The 17,627-nt window shown below is 44.8% G+C and overlaps 1 protein-coding gene across 1 annotated transcript in view; it reads left to right on the top strand.

The window, feature by feature from the left end:
* Positions 1-17,627, top strand: part of KIFAP3 (kinesin associated protein 3) — a 1,290,910-nt gene that overhangs the window by 242,595 nt on the left and 1,030,688 nt on the right. Inside the window, exon 4 of the mRNA XM_078686865.1 lies at positions 16,681-16,739. Within this exon, the coding sequence (XP_078542991.1) occupies positions 16,681-16,739 (59 nt within the window). The remainder of the gene's footprint in view (positions 1-16,680; positions 16,740-17,627) is intronic.

Below are 17,627 nucleotides of genomic sequence, written 5' to 3' on the forward strand. Positions count from 1 at the left end.
GACATGCAAGTATGCAACACTCACTACCCCTGGGCATAATGGATGAAAAGTAGGCAAAATAAGTGCAGGCCTCAGACACTGCCTCTCCTCAAAATGGCCCCTTACACCCCAAGCACATATTGCCTGTAGCAGCCAGCACTCAAGATGGCCACCACCACCACCCACATGACCAGTCCACATCAACAGTACACCCCCAAAAAACAGAAAAACAGCCAGAAATCACCACAATCCAACGCCATCCATGATGTTTACATTAAAGAGAGTGAGACCACACCACAGGCACACTCAGTCCATGCACCACCACCCCTGGGCAAAAGGCCACACCAGCAGCCCCCCAAAAACGACAAAAAACAATAAAATAAGCACAATCCCAGCCCATCCATGGCCTCTATTATGTTTAAATTCAAGAAGACACCCCACAGAAAGACTAGGCCCATGCAACACTCACCACCCCTGGGCAAAGGGCCCCACCAGCAGGCCCAAAAAACGACAAAAAACAATAAAATCAGCACAATCCCAGCCCATCCATGGCCTCAATGGTGTTTAAATTCAAGAAGACACCCCTCAAACACTAGGCCCATGCAACACTCACTACCCCTGGGCATAATGGATGAAAAGTAGGCAAAATAAGTGCAGGCCTCAGACACTGCCTCTCCTCAAAATGGCCCCTTACACCCCAAGCACATATTGCCTGTAGCAGCCAGCACTCAAGATGGCCACCACCACCACCCACATGACCAGTCCACATCAACAGTACACCCCCAAAAAACAGAAAAACAGCCAGAAATCACCACAATCCAACGCCATCCATGATGTTTACATTAAAGAGAGTGAGACCACACCACAGGCACACTCAGTCCATGCACCACCACCCCTGGGCAAAAGGCCACACCAGCAGCCCCCCAAAAACGACAAAAAACAATAAAATAAGCACAATCCCAGCCCATCCATGGCCTCTATTATGTTTAAATTCAAGAAGACACCCCACAGAAAGACTAGGCCCATGCAACACTCACCACCCCTGGGCAAAGGGCCCCACCAGCAGGCCCAAAAAACGACAAAAAACAATAAAATCAGCACAATCCCAGCCCATCCATGGCCTCAATGGTGTTTAAATTCAAGAAGACACCCCTCAGAAACACTAGGCCCATGCAACACTCACTACCCCTGGGCATAATGGATGAAAAGTAGGCAAAATAAGTGCAGGCCTCAGACACTGCCTCTCCTCAAAATGGCCCCTTACACCCCAAGCACATATTGCCTGTAGCAGCCAGCACTCAAGATGGCCACCACCACCACCCACATGACCAGTCCACATCAACAGTACACCCCCAAAAAACAGAAAAACAGCCAGAAATCACCACAATCCAACGCCATCCATGATGTTTACATTAAAGAGAGTGAGACCACACCACAAGCACACTCAGTCCATGCACCACCCACCACCCCTGGGCAAAAGGCCACACCAGCAGCCCCCCAAAAACGACAAAAAACAATAAAATAAGCACAATCCCAGCCCATCCATGGCCTCTATTATGTTTAAATTCAAGAAGACACCCCACAGAAAGACTAGGCCCATGCAACACTCACCACCCCTGGGCAAAGGGCCCCACCAGCAGGCCCAAAAAAACGACAAAAAACAATAAAATCAGCACAATCCCAGCCCATCCATGGCCTCAATGGTGTTTAAATTCAAGAAGACACCCCTCAGAAACACTAGGCCCATGCAACACTCACTACCCCTGGGCATAATGGATGAAAAGTAGGCAAAATAAGTGCAGGCCTCAGACACTGCCTCTCCTCAAAATGGCCCCTTACACCCCAGGCACATGTTGCCTGTACCAGCCAGCACTCAAGATGGCCACCACCACCACCCACATGACCAGTCCACATCAACAGTACACCCCCAAAAAACAGAAAAACAGCCAGAAATCACCACAATCCAATGCCATCCATGATGTTTACATTAAAGAGAGTGAGACCACACCACAGGCACACTCAGTCCATGCACCACCACCCCTGGGCAAAAGGCCACACCAGCAGCCCCCCAAAAACGACAAAAAACAATAAAATAAGCACAATTTCAGCCCATCCATGGCCTCTATTATGTTTAAATTCAAGAAGACACCCCACAGAAAGACTAGGCCCATGCAACACTCACCACCCCTGGGCAAAGGGCCCCACCAGCAGGCCCAAAAAACGACAAAAAACAATAAAATCAGCACAATCCCAGCCCATCCATGGCCTCAATGGTGTTTAAATTCAAGAAGACACCCCTCAGAAACACTAGGCCCATGCAACACTCACTACCCCTGGGCATAATGGATGAAAAGTAGGCAAAATAAGTGCAGGCCTCAGACACTGCCTCTCCTCAAAATGGCCCCTTACACCCCAAGCACATATTGCCTGTAGCAGCCAGCACTCAAGATGGCCACCACCACCACCCACATGACCAGTCCACATCAACAGTACACCCCCAAAAAACAGAAAAACAGCCAGAAATCACCACAATCCAATGCCATCCATGATGTTTACATTAAAGAGAGTGAGACCACACCACAGGCACACTCAGTCCATGCACCACCCACCACCCCTGGGCAAAAGGCCACACCAGCAGCCCCCCAAAAACGACAAAAAACAATAAAATAAGCACAATCCCAGCCCATCCATGGCCTCAATTATGTTTAAATTTAAGAAGACACCCCACAGAAAGACTAGGCCCATGCAACACTCACCACCCCTGGGCAAAGGGCCCCACCAGCAGTCCCAAAAAAAAGACAAAAATCAGCACAATCCCAGCCCATCCATGGCCTCAATGGTGTTTAAATTCAACAAAACAGTTGTATCATGCACCCCTAACCAACCCTGGTCCTACTGGATACTGTGGCTACCCAGAATATAATTTATTTAATGTTCTGAAAAAGTTCCAAAATTTTACTTGCAGCAACTGTAATGCCCCAAACAAACTTACTTGTGAAAGTTGATTTCTAATCCAAAAGTGATCCAAAGACAGTCAAAAAGGCCTCAAATCCAAATATCCAGCAGCACCCACAAAAAGTAATCCTTCCAGCTCCAGATCCAAATGAAAGTGACCAGGAGATGGACAAAGCACTGGGAGGAGCCTGCTGGACAGGAACAGGAAGTTGGAGACTGTGGGGCACTTCCTTCCTCCCCCCCCCCCCCAAAATGGACTCCTTGCAAAAAAAAAAAGCCATGCAAATGTCAACCTGAGGAGTGATTCTGATAAAAATCATAATTTTCTGAAGGTTTATCCTGTTTGCTGGTGATTTTCTTGTGCGAAATTGCAAAATCTCTATTTCGCAAGTGCGAGATTGTTCCTTTCCGCCGCAACTACGTGTTCGCAATTGCGAACTCTCGCGAGGTGTGCTGTGCAAGGTGGCAAGCCGCGAGTACGTATTCGCGGGCGACAAACTCCCGCGGGAACACGCAGCAAGATCTAAAATGGCGCGTCACTCGCAAAGAAAAACAACTCGGCAAACGCTAAAATGACGGAAAGTGAACGCCGTGCACCACGCCGCGCGCCGCAACCAAGCAAAAAATCCGCCGCGAGCGGATTCACGGATTTTCGACAAATTCGCGAGCGTTCGCGGATTGCGGATTTGCCGAAAATCCGAAAAATCCGCGAGCGGAGCGGATTTTACGCCCATGCTTAGTTGTCACACACGCAGTGCATCAGGAAATAGCGTGGTGGTACAAGGAAAACATATCACAGGGGAAACCATTCACACAGCCAACTTCAACAGTGACCATCACGATGGAAGCCTCCCAGCTGGGGAGGGGCGCCATATGAACAAGCTCAAGGTGAGGGGGCTATGGTCGCAATAGGATGCAGTCAAGCATATCAATTACCTGGAACTAAAAACAGTGTTCCTAGCCTTAAAAGCATTACAGAAGGAGCTGTACGGAAACAGGGTGTTGATCAGAACAGAAAACACCACGACCATGTTCTACATCAACAAGCAAGGAGGAACACATTCAGGAGCGCTATCGAGGCTAGCACAGGAGATCTGGACATGGGCCATGGGCCATTCCACTGAGGATAGACCTACTAGAGGTACATCTCCCAGGGAAGGACAGTGTGGAAGCAGACAGACTCAGCAGGCAGACGCCTGCATTCTGCAAATGGGGGATCAACCAACAGGAATTACAGGAAGTATTCCAGAAGTGGGGTACACCGCAAATAGACCTATTTGCAACACACCAAAATGCAAAATGCCAACACTTCGCATCCTGACAACCAGACCATCGGTCACAAGGGAATGCACTATGGAAAAGTTGGTCAAAGACATTTGCATATGCTTTTCCCCTGATACCACTGATACACAGGGTACTCAGCAAATGCAGGATCAGCAACATGTCACTGATACTAATAGCACCACAGCTGGCCAGACAGTCATGGTTCTCGCAAATAGTGGAGATGGCGCAGGTACCAGCACACAGATTCCCAAAACGAAGGGGCCTGGTAACAGTGCAGAACGGAAGGGTGCTACACCCAGAGCCAGAGAGCCTCAGCCTGGCGGCATGGCTCCTGAGGACCTAGAGTTTGCTCACCTCAAACTACCGGTGAGCACAATGGCGGTGCACAGGGAGGCAAGAAGGCCTACCACAAGGAAATGCTACGTAGCAAAGTGGAAAAGATTCGCAGAATGGTTCATTATAGAGAATCTGCAAAGAAAGATCACAAGGGAGTCAATAGTACTAAAATACTTGACACATCTACTGCAAAGTAATCTCAGCTACACATCTCTAAGTGTACACTTAGCTGCGATTGTGGCTTACACAAGAGGAGAAACGAGGAAAAGTTTCTTCACCTCCCAAGTAATAAAAAGATTTCTGGAAGTAGCAAAGAGGATCGTACCTCCAAACAGAATGCCAGCACCAGCGTGGAACCTCAATGTAGTGCTGACCCAATTGATGAAGGCACCGTTCGAGTCGATGCACAAGGCGACACTGCACATGCTCACGCTAAAGACGGCCTTCTTAGTGGCTATCATGTAGTGTAGTTCCTATTATCCCAATAGGCTCTGCGCATTGGAATAATATCTTCAATAGTATAGACCTAGGACGGAGGTTAACTAGGTCTTCTACTGACGATATTAGACTTAAAGTTTTGTGTTTGCCAGCTAGCTCAGAGTTCACTAGAAACTTTCTCGAATAGGCAAGGAGGATTTTAACCTCCCTGGATAGACAAGAAGGGATTTAGTTTCTGACAACCATAGAACATGACAACTTTGCTCTCCCCTAATCAAGAGTGTATCTTTAGAGTCGTGTGAAAACAAAAGACAACTTATTTTACTCAGTCAGTTCAGTGCATTCTTAGTTTCACCAGATTGTAGAGAAAAGGAAGAGACGGGCGTGTTCAATAAAAGATGGTATTTATTGATCAGTCTCTTTTCTCGTACAAGAGAAATGAATCGCTACTATTGTAATACTTATAGTTAAGTAAAGTGCATACAGTAAAGACAGAATTATAAAATAATACTGTAAAAGCATTGATATGGTTTCTGAGCCCCATGATACTTTAAAATGGATAAAATAGATACATACATATATACATTTGACTAATCGTACTCAACTGGTGCTTCTAACCACGCCTACCCCAGTGTACCTGACCTAAGCCTAATACGTGGGCGGGAGTAGATAAGTAGCAGTTTAAGTTAAGTTTGTTTTGCCAAGGGACTGACTCAAGAATTCTCTGCAAGGGGTTATTCAGTTCTGTACCTGAGATCTAGAATGGTGGAGGGCTGGTATCTCTTATCCCAGGTCTAGATATTCCAGCTGCCTGCGAGGGCTGCGTGGAAGCGCCGGAGCTGGATTTCTCGGCAGGAGAAAGGCAGCGTCTCGTTCTCAGCGCGTCAGGAAGGCGGGGCAGCGCCTGTGGGCTTCGCTCTCTGCTGGGCTCCTCGGCAAGTCTCGCTGCTCCAATCTCGTCACCACCACGTGTGTTTGCTTAAGGCAATGTCGGTAATATTTATACCTGAAAGGTGCCGAGATTGACGTAAGGATGGACATATATACGTCAATAAGGATGTCATACGAACGGGTTCGTTCGCACATTCTTTTACTGAAGTTCTCGGTGAAATCAAAACAATGGCTACGGGAATTTCCCAGGTCGCTGTAGGTTTGATTTGTTTTGAGAACTCCGTATGCCTTATCAGGGGCTGGAGGAATATCGCTCGCCTAATTAGATGGCATGCGTTATGACCTAATCGGATAACGCGCTTCTGTGCCGTGGTGTGGCTTAATCAGATAACGGTTTTTGCACCGTTGGATGGCGGCTAGTTAATTATTAACCAAACCAGGGTCAGGAATAGGGGGATCGATACAGTACCTATAGAAATACATCACAATCACATCACTGCGAAGAGTAAGTGAACTGCAGGCGCTAACACTTCAAGAGCCCTACCTGCAGATACACAGTGATAGGATTGTAATGAGAACAGACCCACACTTCATGGCAAAGGTGGTGTCTCTGTTCCACATCAACTAAACCATCTAAATACCTAGTTTTTTTCCAACAACCAACTACAAGCACAGAGAGAGTGCGTCACACACTGGACGCCAGGAGGGCGGTGATGCACTATATAGAAAGGACAAAGGAGTGCAGAAAAACAAAGTAACTCTTTGTTTTCTTCGCAAGCAGTCTTTTGGGACGACCAGTTACCAAAAATACCATTGGTCGATGGATTGCGCAAACTATACAACTATGCCACTAACAAGCTGAGCAACTGTTACAAGGAGCAGCTCATGCTCACTCAACAAGGAAGAAGCAACAATTGCGTTCTGGCCAACACACCGATTCAAGACATTTGCCAAGCACAACATGGTTTTCAGTGCACACGTTCACTAAGCACTACTGCGTGGATATCCAAATGAACAAAGAAGCGCAAGTGGGACAGAAGGTCTTACAGCACATATTCAGTAACCAGTGCTCATCTTCCACCCAGCCACCACAATAAGGACAAACCGATACAAAGTCTATGCACAGTATAGTGAATCCAGAAAGATTCACACTACAAAACGTATGGTTTCTTTCCTGTTGGTGTAGTTTTGCAGCTTGAAGACTTTCTGGATTCACTAGCGAACCCACCCTCCTCCGCCAGAAAGATGAGACAGGAAGAAAGGGATGAAAGATGAACAAAACTTAAAAATAAGAGGAAAAACAAGAAAAACACAAGACTAGAAAAAAAATCTGGAGATGGCAACCAAAGGTGGGAGCTTCCGGAGGAAGCACGTCGACGTCACGAAGGATACCAAATGGTGGTATGTCGGTGCCCACCTGGGCCAAGAAAGAAAAAAAAAGAAAGACTACAATTCCAGACCCAACCACTAGATGGCGGAATAATGCACAGCATAGTGAATCCAGAAAGTCTTCAAGCTGCAAAACTACACCGACACAGGATTGAGTCATCTGTCAGACTGTGTAAAGGTGTCGCTGTTTTTTTGGGATATGATAAATAAATTTCGCTGATCAGGAGGAATGTTCTAATAACCAATTGATGCTAGAGACGGCCAGGAAACCAGGTATTCTCTGTTTTTTTCAAACATACAGGCTGGAGTAAGTAAGTGGATATATGTGCAGTGTTAAATAACGGTCTTCTAAGCGCCTGTGTCCAGCAGCTATTTATAATTTAGCCAACAATGTAATCCCAGCGTAGGGCCCTATGTAACATGGAGCTGAGGATAGTACTTAATTCTTGAGAGGAACAGCAAACGTCCTAAAAGGGAGTAATTGTTTGGAAACAAGGCACTTATTAGATGTGACGCAGGCAGGTTTCCCCTTTCTGCATGTTATCAAAGAAGCTTTGTTGGCTGAGATACTTGATATTAGGACATTACTGGACAAGGAAGAAATGATTTCTCTTATTTTATTTATTTATTTATTTAACTTATATAGCGCAACAGCTACCCAACAAAGGGCTTCCCGGCGCTATGATTCAGTAATAGCTGGCAGAACTGGCAGGACTTAGATGTTAAATAGCCAGGTTTTTAAGGCTTTCCTGAATTTCATGTAGTTCACCTCAGAGCGCAAAGCCTGTGGCATAGCATTCCACAGAGAGGGTCCAAGGAAAGCAAAAGATTTACCACCCATGCGTGATAGTTTTATTTTAGGGATAACAAAATTGTTAGCTGTTGCGGATCTTAGAGTCCGAGAAGGATGGTAGTGGCATACCAGATTTTGTAGGTACTTAGGGGCTTTTTTGGTGGAAATCTTGTGCATACAGCATAGTGATTTGAATTTGATCCTGTTCTCTATTCTCAGCCAATGCAGCTCGCGGATAAATTTGGCGGTGGATGAAAAAATGGGAATTTTACCCAACAGTCTCGCCGCTGCATTCTGTACAGTTTGTAATCTCTCTTGTGCAATTAGACTTAAGAACCAGCTTTGGTACCATCTTTCACCATACTCTATGTACTTGGGGGTTTGCTGATGTGGCCCAAGTTAAACAGCTCATGTTCAGTAATCCTAAATTCCTTCAACTTTATGGCAAAAATGTTTAAGGTGGGTGGGTTTGCATTGAGTCCCACCTTGGTTAATATCTATATGACACCGCTGACCAAAGTGCCAGCAGTTATGGATTTGCAATGATGTCCTATGTAGACAATTCCTGAATTGTCGTCCCTTTTGCTAGTGACTCCTTAAAGACTACGCTAAGCTTTCAAGACTGTTTGGGGCTGAGGAAAATTTGTGAGAAGTTAGCCTGGCATATGTTGTCCACTATTCTAGTGGGCATCTTGCACCAGTCTAAACGACCCTTATGGTGATGGTTGTAAAGTCAACTTTTTTTTTTTTTTGCAGAGTTTTATATAGCGCGAACTAGACCCGAACCGAATCAGGTATCGGAGCGCTTTACATAGCACCAGTTACGTTACATGAGGACGGACACACATTCATTTTAGGCACGGGGAGATTAAGTGATTTGCCCAGAATCACAGGAGGTTTTGGCGTCGTTACCGAGACTCGAACCCAGATCCCCAGGTCCGAGGTCGAGCGCCTTAGCCGTTAGGCCAACTCCTCTCCCATTATTAACCTTATAGACAAGCTATCCTAGTGGTAGCATGGACAGGCAGTCTTAGGCTAAAACTTCAGAGAGCATGTGAAGCCGGCTGTTTTACCATATATAATTCCTTGAATACCAAATGAAAGGACACCACACAAGGTATATATCAAATATATATGTATTTATTACTAACACAACCCCTCTACACTCTTTATGAGGTCAGAGATCGAAGTACATTGCAAGTTACTCATTAAGCACACTATAAGTTTCACAAAATACAATTGTGCCCTAGGAGCCTCACAAACCATATACTAAGTAAGTGGTATAAGAACCACTTCAGGAAAGGTGAATAGACCTAGGGAATCGCTGGGACTACATTACAGTATAAAAGTTTAGGAAGTAGGAGACCCACGGGCTGCGCCTGCTGTGTCTAAACACAGGCGCGTGTTCTCATTGACTTCAATGGAAAACGAAGGAATCACAAAGTTAAAGATTAAGGGCACTTCCGAGTGGACTACGACAAAACCCCTTTTAACTAGGACACTTGGATAGTCCATACCCACGGGAGCATCGGAGTTTTCGAGTTACCTCACCCAGGGAAGCCGGGTGCATAGGTGCCTTTTTCGTGTCGGGTTTCGTCGATGCTTTCAATGGAGACCTCCAAAAGAAGTGCTGTAGGCGGCCGAAGGAAGAGTGTCCGGGTGGATCCAAGGGTGGATCAAGGAACTGAATCACCTGAAAGCAGAGGGGACAGAGTCTGGGTGACTAGAAAGTGATCAAGATGGAACCAGGTGATGTCGTGATGCAAACAGGTGAAGAGGTGAAGCTTCTCTCTGCAGCCACGAGGACCAGGAGGCGTCGACGACGACCAGGAGCTGGAGTCCAGCTGTCCCACGAAGGCTCTAGTTGACTGCTGTGTCGGTATCCGGATTGGACCCAACAAGCCTTGGTAACCGCAACCCACGCAGGAAGTGGAGATTCGCTTCAGATCAGACCAGCAAGGTCTGAGGAGCTTCTCTTTTGGAGGGAAGCAAGAGCAAGTCCAGAGCAACCCGGCAAGTGTTGGAAAATCAAAGGATCGTCTTCAAAGGGCTCACTAGCCAACGGGCTAGCAACCCGGAAGACGCGTCGAGCTGAAATGCAGGAGCCGGCCCCACGCGGCACTCGTGGATTGTGGAGGGCTGAGCTCTGGTGCAGATGTTGCTCGGGTCTGGGGCTTCTCTTACCCCAATGCACAACTGCGAGGGTGCCTCGGTCGTTGCACAATTAGCAAAGTGCAGGTAGTCCAGGATAACCGGTCCCACGTCTCTCGTGTCCGCCACGGGTCTCAGCTTTGCTGTGGATGTGGATCGAAGTCGGAGAAGTCTGGAAGTCCAGTTTCTGAGTCGCTGAGTCGTCTGGTTCCTGCTGGAGCGTCGACAAAGCAAACCCGGCAAGTTACTGGTGGTGCCTGTTGGAACAGGGTGGTCACTCCTTGACCACAAGGGAGATCTTCTTCAGTCTTCTAGTCAGCATAGAATGTCGAAGTCCAAGAGTTCTGTTTCGTAGTTTCTTTCCAGGGTAATCTGATGTCTCTAGACACAGCTCCTAACTTTATACCAAACTAAGGGGCTGGATTACCTGCTAGGGCCCTCCTATGGGTGGACCCTGAGAAAGGGGTGGTTACACCCCTTTCCCTTTGTCCAGTTTCGCGCCAGAGCTGGGGCTGGAGAGCCCCAGCAACTGGCTTGAACCGGGCTATGCATGGAGCACCTTGTGTGCCCCAGGCAGTGTCTCATTTTGCAGCCCTCCCTGCCCCAATACGCTAAAAGCCTGTCTGGGGAGGTGCTAAGGCAGGAAACCTATTGTCCAGGCCTCCCCTGTCGGAGTTTCGTCCAGCAGCAGGAGGTCAGACTCATGTCTGTGGCAGCAGCATCCATTTTGTGATACTGAGGCTCTGTTTAACTTTAACCGGGTAAAGCAGTAACCAACATGTCTTCTCCCTCTAGAAGGGTGGTATGCTACCCCCGCCGCCAGAATTGGCGGGGGGGGGGTAGTATTCCAAAGCGTTTGACACCTTACACAACATGTTTTGATAAAGCCAAACCAAAGTTAGCATTTAACCGTGAGGATTATAATGCACTTAAGAATATATGGTATGGCTATATAATAGACCAGCTATAAGGACATGGTTCCAAAAGCTGCAGAGGGGCTCAGCTCATGCTAGGGCACCCGCTCACATAAAACCAAGCACTCTGCCTTCAGGATTGTCGAGGCCTACCATAGGAGTGACTTATAGGTGCATATATGTCTATATATAAGGTAGATATAGATATACTATATCTAAGTAAGGGGTGATTACACCTCCTTACTTAAGCTGAGTGATCAGCCTGTGGTGTCAGTCTGGATGGCCAGCCAGGGGCATAATACATGCTTCAGCCCCTGGTAGGTCTTGGATGCACTTATGCCCTGGGTACCTATGGTACACTATACAGGGGCTCACAGAGGTGACCCAATATCCAATTTGGTATGTACCTAAAGTACATGGAGTCCATTTTATAGAGAGAGCAGATAGCCTGGGGCCCTGAATAGCAGGATCCCAGGATAACTAAGTCGAAAACCAGCAAAACACTAGGCAAAAAGTTGGGGGTAACCATAGTCCGATATCCACCTTCCTACAAAATGGATGATGAAAAACTAAGGTAATGGTATTTGGAGGTCCGAATGTGATCTAGTCTCTGGTGTTGGTACTAAAACAGCTGGGCGATGTGCCCGCACCTAGGGCAATAGTAAAATAGTAAAAAACGAATGTACTGTGGTGGACTCTACATTGTACTACATGAAACAAACCTAGATTGAGGTCCACATGCTTTTAATTTCTTAAGATGCATCAGAAAGTGCTATCACTGTTGTCCGAAAATATTAATCGAACAGTGGTTTGTGCTGTGTTTCTGGCTCAGATAAGCTGTTGTAATACTAAAACACACATCTTTCAGGAAAGAAGTTAAGCTACTATTTATGAACACATTTCTGTCTTAGACCCTAAGAACTCCTCTCTCCTAGCATATTATGACTTGTCCGCTACACTCCGGAATACTGCTATCTGGTCTATGCTACCTGTCTCTACATTTTGGTTACCACCCTCATCTGGGGGTTTGCCCTAACCTGTAATGTGCTAGTTTTTGTAGTAGTAGTAATTTATTTTTTTTAAACATTTTTATTAACATTTTCCAATAATTGCTACATCTTACTGCATACTTTGGTATATAAATAATGCATGGCATTACAATCAATCATAAACATGTTAAGTACACCCACATGTTCTTCAGCACTGTTTTCCCCCCCTCCCCCTCATCGGCACTACAGTGTGAATTGGCAAAAACAGCTTGTCCCTCCTGGCCTGTAAACTTATTCGCTGACATCAGACATCGACTCAACTCCAGGTGGATCACAAATATTGCCTCTTAATTCATTCCACTTTCCCCAAATCATTGTCAATTTTTTGGGGCACCCCCTATGCATATAGACCAGTTTCTCTGCTATAATTGCGCCGTCCCTGTCACAGTACCACTGATGGTATGTGGGAATTAGTATTGCTCCCTAGTGTTGGGATATGTTCCGTTTTGCTATCGTCATGCCCAGTGTTGCCCTGTTTTGGGCCATTTGATTGAGGTCTGTCGGCCTTCAGATGTTTAAAAGACAACGCTTGGGTTCCGCTTCAACTGCAGCTCTGCCCACCCTCAAGATGGTGCGCATGACTGCTTCCCAGTATGGTTTAATCTCCGGGCAGTCCCACAGTATGTGGTAAAAGGTACCCAGCCCCCTAGTTCTTGTGTAGTAGATACGATAAAGAATTTTCAGTTGTACTAACTTTAATCTGGATGGGATTGCTACCTCTCTCGGGAGGATAATGCTTCTTGCCAGTCTGCCTCGTCTAGCTCCCCAATGTCGGTCTGCCATTTGTCCCCAAGGGTCTTTATGGGGTCTGGTTGGTTGTTTATGATTTTGCAATACGTTTGCGATATCGCTTTTTTGGTCATGTGGTCTGTCAATAATCTATCCTCTAGTGGCGAGTACTCGGGGAGCTCAGTTTCCGGCAGAAAACGTTTCATAAACGCATGGCTAACCTGCATGTAGCGGTACGTTTCCGTTGGTGCCATCCCATACGTTTCCCGGAGCTGAGTGAATGGGATGATCCTACCCCTAAGAGGCAATTAATGGACCGTGCGGGGGAAGCCATGTATAATAAGACATCCTCCGCATACAAGGAAATGCGGTCTTCCCATCCTTCTGCCCACTTGAGTCCTCTAATGACCGAATCTTGCCAATGGCTCAAGCACCAGCGCAAACAGCAGCGGCGACAAGGGGCAGCCCTGTCTAGTCCCCCCTACCCAAGGGGAAATCTGCAGAGATGCGGCCATTTACCACTACTTGCGCCAAGGGTTTCGTGTAGAGTAGTTGGACCCATGCACAGAACCGGGGACCAAAGCCCAGGTGTCGGAGGACTGCAGAAAGAAAGGGCCATTCATCTAGGTCAAATGCCATACATGTATCAAGAGAGAGGATAACTGCGTCTTCTATGAGTGATATACAGGCCAAGCGGCGTGTTACGACCTGGCTTGAACCCCGAATGGTCCGGGTGTACCAGTTTTGTGAGATAAGGTAGCAGCTTGGTGGCCAATGTTTTAGACAATATTTTGGCTTCTGCATTTATCAACGAACTAGGCTGGTATGACGTACAGTCCTGCGGTGGTTTCCCGGGCTTTTGTATTGCCACTATTGTCGCTAAGCGTTGATCCCTGGGAAGTTCCCCTTCTTCCAAACTATCGGTATACATTTCTAGCAGGTTTGGTGTCAGGTGACTCGCAGCTTTTTATACATTTCTATTGGTATCCCGTTGGGACCCAGAGCTTTCCCAGTGTGTAGCACGCCAATTGCCAGTGTTATTTCCTCTACCGTCAAATCTACCTCTAGGTCCTGCAGGTCATTAGGGGTAAGTGTAGGCATCTGAATATCATTAAGAAAAGTGAGATTGTCGTCTATTGTGGCTGTGACGGTAGTTGTGAACACTTTCTCATAGTGTAGCGCTAGCGCGTCAACTATTTGCAGTAGTAATTTTATTTGATCAATTAATGATCATTCACATGAAAAAGTCAAAACCGCTCACATCATACAATAAAATATTTGAAGAAAAAATATTAATAAAAGAACATCATAAAAACATCAGCATTATAGTCTTAGTTAAAAAGATAAAACAAAGTATTTGTTGAACTAAAATTTCTGTGGAAATAACATCTTACAGAGTCAGGAAACATCATATGAATTCCATCATGGTGGATCACCAGTTTTGTTGCAGACTGTTACAATCATAATTGCAGTTATTGGGGGAGGAGCCACTCCTCACAACAGTCATTACACATATTGGTTCCTAATTGGTAGATAACTTAATCCTGAGGCGCCAAGCATATAGCAAATATCTTGTGATTGTCAACTCAGGCCCTTTAGTTGTGTCAGATATAAACACATGTAAGGCATCTGCGGGTCGTTTGAAGGACAAAAGATGGCATGCACGAGTTATCCACCTTTTTGTAATATGTGCATAATTGGGGCAGTTCAACATAAAGTGTTCAATTGATTCTGGACTTAAGCTACATAGGGGGTGGGCATAGGGGTTACAATTCCATTTACTTTTGGTGGCATTCAATGGCAAAACCCAACCCTAAATTTTTAAATAAAGTGCACATGTGTGAGGATTTTCAATTGCAACCATAAAAAATTCGAACTGAAAAGAATTGTTAGAAATCTAAAAATCTATCAGTTGAACTTTCTGGCGCAACTTTGTTAAAACGTGCCAGCTCAGTATAGTTACAAAATATTTTTTTAATTGGGGTAGCGCTTTAGCAGTCATGGATTTTGGATCCTCCCAGAAGACCCCCAGCCCCAATTTATACAACCACAGCTTAGCCTCCTTAAACCAACCCAGTCACCCAATTGGTTTTCAAGGGTAAGTAATTTATCTACAGCTTCCTTGACCGGGATCTGAGTATTACTGGTCCACCGTCTTACCCAGAACACTAGGACCTTCAAAACTGCAAAAACTGCAGTGAGTGAGATGGTCTTTAGACCTAGATTTAGGCATACTGGGAGTAGTGGAGTATTTATTGTTAAATTTAGGATTGATTTTATGAATTTATTTTCTGCTACCTCTAATTGTTTTAAATGTTCCATGCCCCACAGTTCAGCACCAGAAAGGGCAGCGCCCAGCCCTCTTGTCCGATGATTTTTGATTGCAAGGGAAATTGGGTGGAAAACAGATCGATTACGTTTCTTGACAATTGCACTGTCTACATGTTGAAGCTCTTTTGTATCTGGGATGACCATGTCAGATTACTTGTTAATCCAACTCCCAGATAATCAAAAACCTTAACCTGATCTGAGATATTTAGGCCCAGACTCAATTTCTCTTTAAAAGATTTAGGTTAGTTAAAGTCCATAAACCTGGTTTTAGAACAATTGATTTCAAGTCCCTGGTCATTACATGCTGTTATGAACCTATTTAAAACATTCTGAATGCCCATTAGGGTTTTGGAGATAAGCAGTGTATCGTCTCCGAACAGAAGGGAGGGAATTAGTCTGCCTGCTAATTGGAGTACGGAATAGAAGCCCCGGCCACTCTCCACCCATATTTGTCATTGGCTTGTGCCATTGTCCTTCTTTACAAAGGCTTCTGATTCTTTAATGGGTTTGTTAGTCCCTCCTTAGTACTGCCATGTCTTCATTTGTTACCTCCCATGAGGACTGGTTCTTTTACTTCGGTTGTTACTTGGTGAGTCTTTTTTAGTCTGTAAGCACTATTTTCTTTAATACATTTCTCCTAGTGCAGTTACAACATGCTTTCCTGCAACATTCAGTATGCCATGCGTGCTTTCACTTTCTCAGCTGGCCGGAACAATGGCAGCTATTTCTTTGAATAGGTCTTGCATTTACATGAATTTGAGCTATTGGCATTGTACATGACGAGGCCTTCTATTTATGTGTTAATTATCAAAACATATAAATTAAAGGCATTGTTATTTACAATGCCAATAGCTTAAACTCTCTCAAATGTGAGACCTATCGCATTGCAAATGCTTGTTGAAATTCGTTTTCAAGCTTATATTTTCGACAACTATACTTCTGGTGAAATGTGAGAGTTGAATAGGAAGTTGTTTGAAAAGCATATTCAATTTTTATACATGTAGTCACAAAATGGAAATGTACACCCTTTTCCTTCTATAGGGAATCAAATATGTAGACTTTTTTCTGCTAGACGCTGTATAGATTCAGTTTCATGCTAGAACACATGAAAATTAAAACTGGGCACGTTTGAAGGGCTGCAAATTAAGCCAACAATAGAGGTCTGTTTTTGCTCTTTGGTAAATGTTTCAGCTGACTTTGGAAATTGTGTTTGAATGTGCTACATAGAAGCTGTTGTGTATGTATTTATAATAGCACAGATGCATGTACTCTTTCAGTAGTAATGCCAAGGGGTTATGGTACAGTCTTATCATTGGCTGGATTCTTCACTAAGCTAATTAAACACAGGCGTAGGCTTAGACTTTCTTTGCCCTGTTGACTTAGTACCCTGTTCTGGGCATCTATTCACTGTGATATAATTTTTTTCATTTTTTTAATACAGAAAAAAGGGAGAAGAAGAGCAATAAACCAAAGGACCCACCTCCCTTTGAAGGAATGGAGGTAAGGAATGAAACTGAATTAAAACCAAGTAGTAAATGCCAGAAGGCATACTGTATTTTTGAAGAGATTTATGGTTGATAACCTAAGTGACAAATTTGAGTGAATTGTACAACTTGCAAAGTTTAGACACCTACATGATTCACATCCATTCCAAGAGTACAGCAGTTTTCCCTAAATCTCCTTTTGCTGAGTTTCTATATGCCTTAGATTCCACAGGGTTAGGCTTACAAAATAGTGAAATATCAGTAATTTATTTTATTTTTGTATTTGTTCATTGAAAATATTTTTATGAAATCTTTTCATTTCATACACACATTTTGTGGAAATGGACATTATCGGTGCACTTTCTTTACCATCTATATCCAGGTTTTTCTAGTTTAAGTTTAGCTATTCCGATAAGTATGAGAAATGTGTTTATAAATATTTTGGAATGCCCACAAAGTCAACACTGCATGAATTGTTTTCCTGATATATCGAATGGGTGCTTGAAAGGGAACGGCACCCCAAAATCTTGACTTGGACTGTGATGCATCTCCCTGAAGACCCAAACCAACTGACCCACAAAGGCAAACTGGTCTTTTTGAGGAATCCTTGGTCTGCCCTTCGTAACTTGGCACAAGCAGCATAGCTTCCTTTGTTGTGTGTGTAGCAACTAGCCAAACTTTGTTAGAAGGGCATCAACTAGGCAAACAGCACCACAGTTCAGAAGTAGAGAACTTAAAAGGTCAACCATATTAGTTAAATGAGAAAGATTTAATAAGAAAAAATCACCAAAACGGTATAAAGAAATTACAAACTTCTTTTAGAAAAGCATATGAAAAAGGTGTGGGATATGCAAAATTATGTAAAAATAAAATGGAAGTTTTCTCCATGTTGTATGGTGTGATG

This window comes from Lissotriton helveticus, chromosome 1_1 (assembly GCF_964261635.1).
Source record: "Lissotriton helveticus chromosome 1_1, aLisHel1.1, whole genome shotgun sequence".
In the NCBI taxonomy this organism is placed as follows: Eukaryota; Metazoa; Chordata; class Amphibia; order Caudata; family Salamandridae; genus Lissotriton; species Lissotriton helveticus.